The sequence below is a fragment of the Amia ocellicauda genome, chromosome 1 (genome assembly GCF_036373705.1).
Source record: "Amia ocellicauda isolate fAmiCal2 chromosome 1, fAmiCal2.hap1, whole genome shotgun sequence".
NCBI lineage: Eukaryota > Metazoa > Chordata > Actinopteri > Amiiformes > Amiidae > Amia > Amia ocellicauda.
Genome location: NC_089850.1, coordinates 32,989,189 through 33,002,914, shown reverse-complemented (window position 1 = coordinate 33,002,914; position 13,726 = coordinate 32,989,189). Strand labels below are relative to the sequence as shown.

The following is a 13,726-nucleotide window of genomic DNA, read 5'->3' as shown; positions in this document are numbered from 1 at the left end:
AAGCAGTACCAACAATACATTATCTGAGGAAACAAATAAGCATTTGTCATGCACAGTGGAAAAAGAACAACTTAAAGCAATCAGAGGGCAGACAGCTTGGTTCTTATATAATGCTTATTTTCATGCATATGTAGGCTTCACATAGTACAATTTAACCTGGTCCTCTGTTTTACTAATACTGTAATCCATATTTTTAGTATCACCGATGTATTTTAATTTAGAACCATTGGTAAGATAAAGCTCCTTGACTTCTGTTATTTTTCAGGTGCATTTAGGAAAAATAACATCCAGCGCTTTGATACCTTTTGTGTTGCAAACTGAAAGAATGATAAGAGCGAGAGAGGATACAGTGAGGGGAAAAAGTATTTGATCCCCTGCTGATTATGTACGTTTGCCCACTGACAAAGAAATGATCAGTCTATAATTTTAATGGTAGGTGTATTTTAACAGTGAGAGACAGAATAACAACAAAAAAATCCAGAAAAACGCATTTCAAAAAAGTTATACATTGATTTGCATGTTAATGGGGGAAATAAGTATTTGATCCCCTATCAATCAGCAAGATTTCTGGCTCCCAGGTGTCTTTTATACAGGTAACGAGCTGAGATTAGGATCACTCTCTTAAAGGGAGTGCTCCTAATCTCAGCTCGTTACCTGTATAAAAGACACCTGTCCACAGAAGCAATCAATCAATCAGATTCCAAACTCTCCACCATGGCCAAGACCAAAGAGCTGTCCAAGGATGTCAGGGACAAGATTGTAGACCTACACAAGGCTGGAATGGGCTACAAGAGCATCGCCAAGCAGCTTGGTGAGAAGGTGACAACAGTTGGTGCGATTATTCGCAAATGGCAAACATACAAAATCAGCAGGGGATCAAATACTTTTTTCCCTCACTGTATATGGGAAAGACGAGAGACTGGAGACAGGTGAGGAGAGCGGTGGGACAGGACAGGGGCTGATGGGGTGAAGGAGCACGACAGGAGCGAGGCAGAGAGGACATAACATGAGCAGCAGGATTGTGGATAGAGGGTGAAAGCAGAAGCAGGAAGTCTAGCCACTAGAAAGGTGCAGTAGCTCACTCTGGTCAGCACTAGTGCCTTGACTACAAGATCAGGACAGTAAATAATCAGAGGAGAAGTATTCTGCACACATTGCCCAGAAAGAAATATGAAGTGCATTCCAGGGAGTCTATATATTGAAAACAAGAAGGGGAAGGATCAACTGTGTTACCAGGTGATTGAAGCTAAATTATTGATTTAAGATTCCTAGCTTCTGTGCTCTTGATTTTCCATTAGAAATGTACATTTTGGGAACTCTGGTGTAAAGGATCTGCGATGAATAGATAATACTATCTGCAGGCTTTCATTGTCCATAATTGTTAATTGCTAGGAAAGAAATCAATGCCGAAACGGTTTGATTTACCACAGAGAAAAACACAAGGCATCATTCATGAGGCATTTAAGCTGCCTTATACAACAACAACAACAACAAATCTATAAATGTATAGAAGGGCTGCATATAAAGCGAAAATGATGTCCATGAAAGAACTGCTGCCCAGATGGATTAAGCGGATGTTTTCATGTACTGTTTCAGTGTCATATACAAATGAGACATTTTAATATGGGACATATACTGGGCTCAAACCATGGGAATGTGTTTAAGGATCTACACTCCGCTAGCAATAGAGAGGGAGAGGTCAAGGGTCATGTGCTTGTGAAGTTGGCAGTAGTGTGGCGTAGTAGTTAGGGCTCTGGACTCTGGGTTCAACTGCTGTTGAAATGGGTAAATGGGTAAATATAAATGGGTAAAATGTACAAAATTATGTGATATCTTGTAACAATTGTAATTTCTGCTACAAAATACAGTAATGATAATAATAATAAAGTGAAAAGCTAGGATACCCCATGTGGGGAAGGCAGTGCAGATATCACTCATGTAGTAGTAACTCAGTGTCTCTGTAGAGATCCCGGTAGAGGATTTCAGTTTCTCTATCCATCGAGACCCTTTCCTGGCCCCTAAATAATTCACCATATTGAACTTTGAGAATGTGATCAAAAAGGCAAGAGCACAACCGAGCTAGGGATCATACACTAGACTGACAAATGGAAAAAAAAGTTCTGATGTTTTCTAAAGTGTATGATATTTCAATGATGTGTTAGGGTGTCAATAGGCAACAACGACAAACAGATAAAGAGCGAGTTTGCGGAGCGTATCAGGGGAGAATCTGCAGCCAGTTCAGACACTGCAGTGAAACCAGACAGCACTGCCATACTACCTGAGGAGTCGAAAGAGCCACCAGAGGGCGCCGCTGCCGTTGATCCAAAAGCGGCATCAAAGTTGGTCTGCATGAGGTTGTTCTGGGCTTGAGCTGGGGCTGTGGCCGGAGCTGCTGCGGCTGGGCTGGGGGACATGAATCCACCCCCTAAACCTGCAGGGCAAGACAGGAGGCAGAACTGCATTACAACAAAGCGACTCTAACATTAGATATATATGTTTTACATAGAACAAGATTTTATTACACTAAAGTAATCATGTTTAAAGTAAATGTTATAACCTATGTTTTAATGATACAGGAGGATGTTACCATGATTTATACTAAAGAGGTTTTGAAACGTGCAAAGGAAACTCCATTAACATAATTTAATCGATGGATCAAAAACATTTGCATTGAATAAAATCAGGTCAATGCACCCATGCAAATTACAGGCACCGAATGGATAGTGCAAGCTGCCTGATTATAATTGTACTCTATCAGGAGCCAACTCACTCAGAGTTAATGGATCACTACACTGCTACTGTTTTTATCTTAATTTGTTCCTCCTATGAACATAAACATTAAAATATGACATTTAATTGCAAACACGTCTTTTCTTGTAGCTTATGTTCCTGGTTACAGAAAGATGGCGTGCTTAATGGCATACAACCTTATTCATCTTATTTCATATACGAGTGCAAAACAAAGCAGGTATCCCCTATCAAATAGGATCTCATCACATGTTAAGGTACTTTACTATATGTGTCACATTCCTGAAGTATTTGGTTTTTCATTCATGTATTTGTGTAAATGGAAATCCTCCTCTGCACTGTCAATGGTGCAGGGCCAATCAAGACATGCACAGGAAAACAGTTAGGTTGTTTCCATTCACCGATAAACTTTAATTTCCCCTAAATGTCTACGATGGTGATGAGGAGTGTATGCTGTTCCCTGTCTGGAGCACAGAGCTGCTACTATCACAGACACACAGATCAATTACCAGACAGCAGGTCGGCGGAGGCGGCAGCGCTGGGTGCAGCCTGGGCAGCCGGCTGAGACTCTGCAGCAGAGCCACCGAACGCATCTACCCAGCAATCCACAATGAAGCATGAGGGCAAACAAGCATTCAAATCAGGCATCCACTTTCCACTGATAAAATGTTAAACAGACAGATGCGTAAAAGAATGGAGGAAGTGAGCGGTTTTCCAATGTGATTTGTACACCTGCATACATATTCCTGACAATACTTTTCCTTTTTCTTAATCTCTGAATATTTGCAGCAATGTCTTAATTCTTTATTCTTTATTCTTATTTATTTTTATTTTTTACTACATCACTAAATAAATAATAAAAAAAAATCTGAAATTCATGGCCATAATTGTAATTTGCAGTTTTGTTAATACTGCAGCTTTTACACCAAGTAAATAACCAGAAAAGTCTAATGGAGCATCACAAACTACAGAGGATGACAAGATATACTTACAGATCATGCATGAACACATAAGAAATAATGCACAAAATAATAATAACATTACATTTGTATCACTTTGGATGGTTAGTTCCATCAAAATAATATTAAACTTAGGCCCACGAGATAAGCATTTACTCCCTGCTTCCCTCCCAGCTTCATTTGAAACTATAGCAAAACAATCCTATGCAAACGCTGGGGAAAAACGAAAGAAGTATTGAAATGATAAGATATACAGTGTCACATAAAAAACACAGTGCATAGACCATTATAGTGCAAATATTAAAGCACCATTCCAAAAACAATCACTAAGAAACACTACATAATGAAGCATTTCATAATTTGCTTATACAAGTCATTAACCTTAGACCATCCAACGCCTTTGATTTGCAGCCCAGCCCTAATGTGAAATTATGGAAAGGTTTGTTAAATGTCCTCTCTGGGAACCCACAGCAAGCCCTTATATATAAATATATTTCTAAATCGTACGTAAATACCACAAAACAAGCAGTGTATGAATTCACACACCATTTGCCGTCGCCAAACTAGTTGTGTAATCTGCTGTACCATAAATATTGCAAAATATACTTGAAGATGTTTTGAGAGAAACGCTTTGTTTACTTTACCATACACTCATTTTGGTCTTTAGAATGCATTCTCTAGTAAGAATTCCATTCCTTAACACCAAACAGTAACATTCCTCAAATCTGCGGCAGCGCTAGTGAACAGTGGCAACCAGTCACCCTGACTGAGAAAACCACAGATATAAAATCATAACAATGTCAGTTTCTTCAATATAGTTTCACAGTGTTTCTTTTCATCATGTTTTTAATCGCCAAAGACTGTAAGAAGTCCAAATTTGCAAACCAACTGTACATATATAAGAATGAGCGAAGTTCCCAACACTGTGAGTCAATTTAAAGGAAAAACTGTTTGGATATGATTCCAACCAGGTTTTAAATGCACATTTTTGAAAACCGCATTTCTCTTGGAGAAGATTTTGAGATGATATGATGGTAGATTTTTTTAGTGTTTTTCTGACATGACGGCACTTTCAGAAAGCACAAATCCCACTCTGTTCACAGCCAGGGAATGTGAGAAATGCTGCAAGCTCTTGTAATTGAATTTCATGTAATAACGGATTTTGTGAAAAGTAACCATTGCCTACTCCACTTTCTGTCTCAATTCAATCTTGGGTTAATAGGCATACAAAGCGAAAGCAATGTCATCACAAAGATCACATTTATACTGACCCCTGTATCCCTTCATTGAAGGGTGGTGCTCTGTGGAGTTCTGCTCCAATTCAGAACTAAAAGTTAGATGCACCAATTTAGAACCCAGGACAATTATACCCTTGCCACTACATCTGTTGAACTTTGTTTTGCTTAATGAAACCAATAAAGGATTATCACAAAGCATTTGGAGAGCCCAGGCGATGACAGCCCCCAAACTGAAGGAGATGGGATCAAATCCTATCGCTATGGAAGAGGTTGGACTCAATGCAGAGAAAGGTCACTGGAGACGCATATTGAAGAGACACTAATAGGCTGTGAAATCCTACTCCTTGACAAGGGATGATAGGTATTATTTATTAATTATTAAAATGAGAGTTATTTTCCTTTTCATCTTCAACTATATTTTCAAATTCCAAGTCTGATTAATTGCTTTAGAAAACAAACACAGGAATAATATACCTGGCAAAGGGGAAAAAAGAAGCAAGTAATGCTATTGTGCTATTAATTGGGTATTTTAGTGAAAATATAGAACATAAAAAAGTGTTATTTCACAAACTGTTGGCTACTTCATACTGGTGTAGTATGACACAAAATCCCACACTGAAATAGCAGGACACACTGACTCAGTGACACTGTGGTTTACGCACCCCCAAACAGATCAAGCACACCTGCAGCATCATGCTTAGCAGGAGAAGCCGCAGACGGAGGGGCTGGTGCAGAAAACGCGTCCACTGCAGCACGTGGCAAGCAAAAAGGAAGACGGGTTTAGCACAAAGAATCACCAAGCAGTCAGTTAGTCATATTACTTGTCTGCAGACATAATGGCAGGCTAGCACTTACTGTCTAATGTTCTATCTAGTCCCTAATCAATTCTGCACTACTGTATATGGAATATTTGTGGTTATAAAAAGAAAAGACTTGACCCATTAAGCTCAGTGATTTAGAACTATTTAAATGGTTAAAAGTATATATAAAAAAGATTAAAATGGTATGATGTATTTTGTCTTGTGCTTTTCTCTGTTATTTCCCATTTGTTCCAAAGTCTATTTTGTTCTGTGTGATTGCCTGTTGTTTCCCATTAAACAAATATGTTCCCTGCAAAGGAAATTACAGAGAATACTACTTCTAAAATAATACAACAAAAAAATGAAAACAGGAGGTGGTGTCACCCAGGCCTCACTTTTCAAAGATACACATGTAAGGTTTACTTCTTATCATCGCCACACTGCAGTGTTTTTTGAATGGAAAAATGAGCTATTATGCAAATAATTACTTGCATGGAAACAACAAAAAATATAATAATCCACAGAAAACACATAATATGATTTGTAACAAATGAAAGAACAGGGACATGCAAATCAGATTAAGTAGTGAACAGGCATATACACCATAATTTCACTATAAAATAAAGAGCAAATAAAGAACATCAGTTGAAATGCATGCCGTATATGTAACCTTTGTAAGTATTAAGCTATATATGTGTCATGCATTCTAAAAGCTACCATATACAGTAAAAAGGGCTTTTAATACTTTTGTCAACTAAACTGTAGGCAGTTTTTCTACAAACAATAAACAAATCACAAGTTACAATACTAGGCTAGTGTAATCCAAAACAACACTCACTTGTATATTAGCAAAGTGTGAAACCACAGTGAAAGATGGAAAGAAAGATTGGGACTGTAACTGTTTCCCTTGCACTCTTGTCAAACATGCACATTTCACTCTAAATCAATCCAAAACACAGGTGAAATTCCACGTTTAAGAAAAAAAAGCTAACAATCTTAACTGCTTCGAAACCCTATCTATTGAAATGTAGAAATACTGCAGTAACTTTAAAGAAAACAACAATATTCCACCTATGTAAAGAAAGGGGCTAAAAGTACTGGTTAATAAAGAAAAACATTTCTTTCAATGAAAGAGCGTTACAAAAATGAAAATGTATAAAATAAAATAGAGTGTTTGGGAAAACTGCTGACTGTCATAATGAATTACCGTGACTGTGACTGACATGTTACACTGTCTGTGAAGGAAGAAGAGCAATACAACTGAACAGAGACGAACGGTGGACCCTGCCAGGTCAGTTTATCTGCTGCACTATCATCAGAGAACTCACCAGACAGGAGATCAGCTGACAGGTTGCTATCAGGCAAAGGAGAGGGTCCACGAGGTGGAGACGAGAAAGCATCTTCCCAGGTAAAGGAAAAGCAAGTGAAAGCAAACAGACGTTTTAAAACCAAGAGAACCAGCAATGTTTCGTTGCTGCGGGTGCATGCATCACTCGTGTCCCACAATGAGAACAACCAAGACGTGTCAGAAAAAAGAATGGAAAAGAATGGAAATCAATCATCAAGGATGGAAAGGTTTCAAAGAAAATAAATGAATCAACTTGATCCTGTACCTGTGGCAAATAGGTCTATGCTAGGTGTAGCATCTTGTTTGGGAGCTGTGGAGGCATTGTGCTCAGGCATAGAATCAAATAAATCTACAAACAAGGACACACACATTCATTTTAAATCAGTGCATAGTGAAAGGAGAAAAAAAAAGAAAGAAGCAGACAACTTTTGAAAAAAAATAATCTTTAGATTCATTTTTTTTTAAATGCTGAAAACTAGCAATTGCTACAGAAACAGCAATAATAGGTAAGAAGCATTGATATATACGGGTTTGCGCTACACTTAATGTACTAGTCAAAATTAAAAAGGAGATGGTTGTTGATAATACACCGCTAGGGTATCCAGATGGGTGAGGAAACACCACCCACCACCAGAATATGTCAATATCCCTAACTTTTCTGTCTTTGACCATTGCTGTTCAAATCTTGAGAGAGAAGGAAAAAAAAGGGTACTGAGCAGGTATCCAAAATGTATATGAAAGGAAAAAAAAAACAACAAGGTGAAAAATTTACCACCAAAGATATCTAGAGCAGGAGGAGCAGCTGTGGTGGCAGTAGTGGTGGTAGCGGTGGTGATGGGAGTGGGAGCTGCAGGGACAGCACTCGGAGCTGCACTAGATGTAGGGGTAACTACTGGAGCGCTGGTCTCAGCAGGCTTCATAGCAAAAAGGTCCAGCTCTGGAGCAACTTCTGCACTACCTTCAGACGGCGCAAAGGGGTCTTGATGGGGTTTAGGAAATATGATCAGAGAGGAAGGGAGAGGAGGATGTTATATACAACCACATTTAGCAACTAATAAACTACAATTCTGAAAAATCAAATGGAGTAAAGGAAAAAAATTAAATAACAAAAAAGGTCAGCCACCATTAACATTTGTCCTGCAGCCTTGGGCAAATACTGATTTCAAGCAAGCACTGTCTAAAGCTAGCTTTATCAAACAGCCAAAGGAAAAGCAGTAGCAACAAGGTTTCTTAAAGGTAGCTTTAGGTCTGTTTGACTCCAAGGGTATATGCCAGTGGCTTTTGTGCAGAATAAAGTTAATGTCAGAAACAAACTGAGTCTACTTACAATCTAAAGCAATTCTATGCCTTTTATATCCACCATAGCTCCATGAAGTCTTGGCTTAAAGAACAACGTTTTGGTTTCTATCCCCAATACACCACAATTTTTCTTTTAATTCTAAAAGTAATGCATACTTACTTGTCCAGATTTCATAGAAAGTAATGAAAAAGAAACGCCTTGTATGTATTATCGTATCTGTAGTGGTAGGATAACTACATACATTTTTTTTTTAAATGGGTTAGTCATGATGATCATCACACTGATGTGGAAAAAAAATTGAAATCAGTAGTGTTAGACTTGAATATTCACACAGTGAATTCTGTAAGGTAAAAGTAGGAGAAGGGGGCAACAGTAAAAAAAAATAAAAAAAATAGGGCAGAATAAGGTTGGGGCATTTGGTGGAAGGTTGAAGCAGGACAGTAGGCTCTTGCATCATGTTTGTGTAATATGAAAGACCACTATCCACATGAAAGATTTTACTGCTTTTGCTGAGACTACTACTACTACTACTACTACTACTACAACAACAACAACAACAACAACAACAACAACAACAACAACACCACCATCACCAACAACAACACCAACACCAACACCACAAACAACAACAACCACCACCACCACCATGATAGGAACAAAGCGACTGATGCTCTTGTCCCACTACACAAGGTATTCTTCTTTTCATTACTCATTCCAGAGTGGCTCAGGCTAGGACTAAGCTAACAAGATGGGACCCACCAGTTCCAGCACATGAATCAATAGCTGCGGCGGCAGGGGTAGGAGTTGCTGGCACAGCCGCCCCCTCGGCAGCTGCGGGGCCTTCCCCAGGAGAACTTGCAAACGCATCTGAGGTGCCACGGACCAGGGACAGGGGGGTAAACAGCGCAGGACAATGAAGAAGAAAGAAAAAAGGGGTGAAAGGGCAAAAGTGAGAAAAATACAGGGCAAGAAATAAGAAGTTACCAAATAGCGAGAGGCTGAAAAGATTAGAAAAGGTCAACTATACAACAAAGAATTGCCAGGAATTGATCAGAGAACACGAAAATTAAAGTGTCTCGTCCAAAATATATGTCAAGGTGTTAAGAATTGCAGTTGCACCTGCCACACCAGCATCAAACTCCTGAACAGCATGGGGAGTGAAATTCCCAGCTCAGTTATGTGTAAAACACAGCTGAACAGAGCTTTAATATTTTGAGTTGTGTATATAGCCTTTTGAGAAGTCTTTAAAAGATTGAAGCATGCACAGATCACTTTTTATTATATAAGAGTAGTGTATATATTGGACTATTATATTTGGGACTGCACTTTCAGATCGGTTTACTTAGATGTGACCCCAAAACAAAAGAGTTTTTCTTTCTTTTTACTGATTTAACTTAGACAGGATTGCATGGAATAAAAATGTAATAAAAGGGAACTAAGAAGTACTCAGAACTACAAACTAAGAAACTCCATATGGAAGTGAAATTTAAATGTCTTTTTTTTCAATTTCATAATAGGGGATTGTTTCAGGGATCAATTAAAAGTGCTCTTAATGTGATAAATGCAAACATGCCATCAATAGCTCAGCACAGGGTGGCACAAATCTCGCACCACACATAATAATAATAGTAAGTGATGGCCACATAAATTACCATAAGTATAGAGTATGTATGGTAGGCAATGTGCTTCAAATCAATATGATGCAGCAGAATTTAATGAACAACATCCAGAAAGGACTGCAATCCGAGTGCAACTAAATCAGCATTTGTACTTTAAGACGGCTTAGGGCATCATGAATGTGTCGCATTGACAAACAAAGCGCCGCAAAGTTAATGGCTAACAATGTGAACAAATGACCCACCCTGTATAATGTTTATGACAACAGTCTAGTAAATAAAATACACTGATTAATCCTTTACAACTGCCCCTGTGACTCCATTGAGTTTATGCAAAGACAAATTTGAAAATACAATAATCTCAGTTTCTGGGCCACCCTCCAATTAAATCTTCAATAAGTATCACTGGATTTTTCTCAAGAGCAATTTAATTTGTACAGAGATCTTGTTGTGCATTTTTTATATCCCAGTTCACTTAAAGAATATTAAAGGGGAACAAAACTAACTGCAATGCCAACCATCTACTTTAGCATTACAAGGACACACCAAAGTCAAAGTCATAGAGACAAGCCTTCATTTTTCCTCCCTTGCCGAGAAACATATTTGTAAAGCAAGACAGGATTTTAGCCCGTCCAGTTAGCCTGTCAACAACTGTAAAAGGAAATATACTATAAAAAGTTATTTAAACTTGGCTCAAGTCTTGGTAGTGAACTGATTCACTTCTAAATAACCTTGCACTGTGGGAACCATTAATCTCTCTCTTATAATGGACTGCTGTGGATACGAGTGGGATTCCACTGGATATCTGGGAGCTTTTAATTTCCTTTACTCTCTCATGAACAATACACCTTGTTTTATTTGATTATTCAGTTAAAATTTCAAAAAAACAACTTAAACAGCTAAGCTTACTTCATTAAGCGGTTTTGACTGAACGCTGCACAACAGGACTGGATGTTGAAAGGTTGGCTTCGTCATGCTGGGTTGCCCATTACTTACAGAAGAGGTCAATTATGCATCGTGCTCCAACATTCAGGGCAACAGTGATATTGCTTTAAGGTTTTCTGAAGTAATGCCCATTTGCGTGGTTTCTCAGTTTTTATCTGCTGACTCATAAGTCATTGTGGTCGGCAAACAAGCTGAGATTTCACTACAGGAAACTAAATCAGCAGATGAGAATGTGCACTGTTCTGAATGTCGGGAAGAAATGAGAAAATCCAATTTAAAATCCCTTGGTGAAATATCCTGTAGAGATTTCTGTATTACTATTTGTAGTTTTATGATATTCCTGTAAAGGCAAAGCTGTCTCTTTCAGGTTTAGTAAATCCCTCCCAATTAAGCACAATGCCTATACAACAATGACATCATTCACTGACTATATTCTTAAGATGTACCAAAAACCCTAAAATAAACAAGAACCTTAAAATATGTATAGGCTAAATATAATAAAGATAGTTAGAGGCATTCACTAAATTAATTGAACATAAAATCTCCAATCCAAGCATTCAGAAGTTTAGGATTAATCATCTTCCCAAAGACCTCACAAGTACAATGAACATGTATGTTAATTATAATATTTGTAGGAAAGGTGAGCACATAAGAGTAAAAAATACGGTAATTTGTATTTAATTAAAAATAACCGTCCAATGCATTTGGCATTCTGTAGTTTTTAAGACATATCTTTGTTGGTAGATGTTTCTAATTATTGATTGTTTCTGTTCTGCTTTTTGTAAAATCTGCACAGAGAGGTAATTGTAAAAAGACAAAGACCCCCATACCGTAGCTTTAAAAATAAATGTGTAACAGTAAGTGGACTGGGAAGCACCTAATCAACCTGAAAAACAGCCATTTAATGATTGTTTTCTCTGAAGGTGCATTTGGGGAATTCTACACAAGCACAGAGCCTACTGTAAGCCACTACTTATATAACCTTCCCCTCACCATCAACGAGGGGATGAGTGTGTGTGAGGGGGTGGGGGGAGGGGGTTGTGGTGGCAGAAGCAGAAGTGACCTGAGAGATAGATTTGGGAAGCAGGAGACCCCCACTGTTCCCAGAGCTGAAACGCAGGGCACAGGCAGTGGCAGAGCACAGGAGAAGAAACAATAAAGCCAAGCTCAAAGCTGGGGTTCAACTAATCTGAGGAGCCAAGACTCCCTCCCAGCCTCTGTACCGTGGTGCGATGCCCCAGTTGCCTAATGCTTGTGAAAACAGATGATTGAGGTGTGGTGGCATTTCTGGCAAAAACAAGTCTGTCATTAACAACCATGTAATAAAATAAAAAACTAGAAACAAAGGCAAATCCGTTTGAAGTCTGAAGACAGTTTACATTTAAAATGTATCACTAAAAAAATCTATGTTCACACCAGCAGGAGTTTGTCAGCAACACTGTGGGGTTTTAGCATTGTCCTAAAATTAACACAAAATTAATGAAAAAAAAAAAAAAAAAAGTTAATTTCCATTTATATTCCCCCAAGTGCATTTGTTATCTGCCCTGGTAAATAAAATATTACCAGGATAGTCAACAGCAGCAAGCATTGCACAAATTCGAGAAATAACCTTACAGATATGGATTTTCATTGAAAGAACAATTCTGATACAAATGGTTTATCCCCTTCACCTTCAGCTGTGGAGGGCAATGATAGTCTATGCATCTGGGAAAATACATTAATATGTATCTTTTACTTGTGGAAACTGCCACAAAGAGCTCTTAGATTAAAATACTTTATTTTCTTATTATTAATGAGGGAGTATTCACCTTAGTGAGCTTACAGTCTCCATCCAAATAATTCAAAATTGTAGTTACACTTATGGAGAAAAAATAGCAATTTTTCAGAAACATTTAATCATTCTCCATCTCTAGCAGCAATTAACACAGTACTACTCTTTAGAATGAAATTTACAATTTATTTTCCTATGATTTACTGCTGGATCCACATCTGTTTTAAGAAACCAGTGATCAGTAAGCACCAAAGGAACAAAACTGCCAATGTCAAATATTGGATTGAGAGGCGACTCCTTTGTAGGTAAAGGGGATAAAGAATCATACCGTGTGCCCCCTTCCCTAATTCATCAGAGAAGGACCTCTGAAAAGAACTGACCTCCAAAGAGATCCACATCCCCAGACACTGCAGCGGCAGCAGGAGGAATAGGAGGCGCTACAGCCACAGCAGGAGTAGTAGCAGAGGCGGGAGCAGGAGTAGTCTCAGGAGTGGCAGCAGTGGTAGTGGTAGTAGCAGTAGAAGGAGTAGGGGTAGATTCTACTGCATATGGATCAGAGAGAAGAGTTTCGGAAGCACAAGCAGGGGCTGGAGCTGTCAGAGAGTCTGTGGGGGGTCAGTCGCCCAGACAGACAAACAAACAGACAGACGAATATACAGAGGAGGGAAAGAGAAAACATAGAAGAATGCTACTGAATCCACACAGATACAGACCGATTCTAATTTAAAGGTTAAACAAAAAAAAAAATAAGAAGGGAAATTAAGACGAATCAGCCTGTCATATGCCTGTCAATATTTAGCTACCATGAAGAAGCCTCAAACCAAATTACTCACCCTCCCCAAGAAGGTCTTTGGGGGATGTCCAGCACAAAGCAGAGAGAGGGGTGTGAGGGTCAGGATAAGTGGAGGGGGAAAAAATAAACGGTTAGTGGCAAATAAATATAGGTAGTGAGAAATCCAATAGTGTAGGCATAAAATAGATGTAACAGCCTGTGAGGAAGT

The 13,726-nt window shown here is 38.6% G+C and overlaps 1 protein-coding gene across 1 annotated transcript in view; it reads right to left on the bottom strand.

Annotated features, from left to right (window-relative positions):
* The window catches only part of snap91a (synaptosome associated protein 91a), a 61,249-nt gene that overhangs the window by 7,442 nt on the left and 40,081 nt on the right, over window positions 1-13,726 (bottom strand). Inside the window, 9 exon segments of the mRNA XM_066702389.1 lie at window positions 2,279-2,431; window positions 3,258-3,341; window positions 5,608-5,691; window positions 7,074-7,145; window positions 7,359-7,442; window positions 7,866-8,072; window positions 9,153-9,260; window positions 13,106-13,330; window positions 13,559-13,573. Of these exon segments, the coding sequence (XP_066558486.1) occupies window positions 2,279-2,431; window positions 3,258-3,341; window positions 5,608-5,691; window positions 7,074-7,145; window positions 7,359-7,442; window positions 7,866-8,072; window positions 9,153-9,260; window positions 13,106-13,330; window positions 13,559-13,573 (1,032 nt within the window).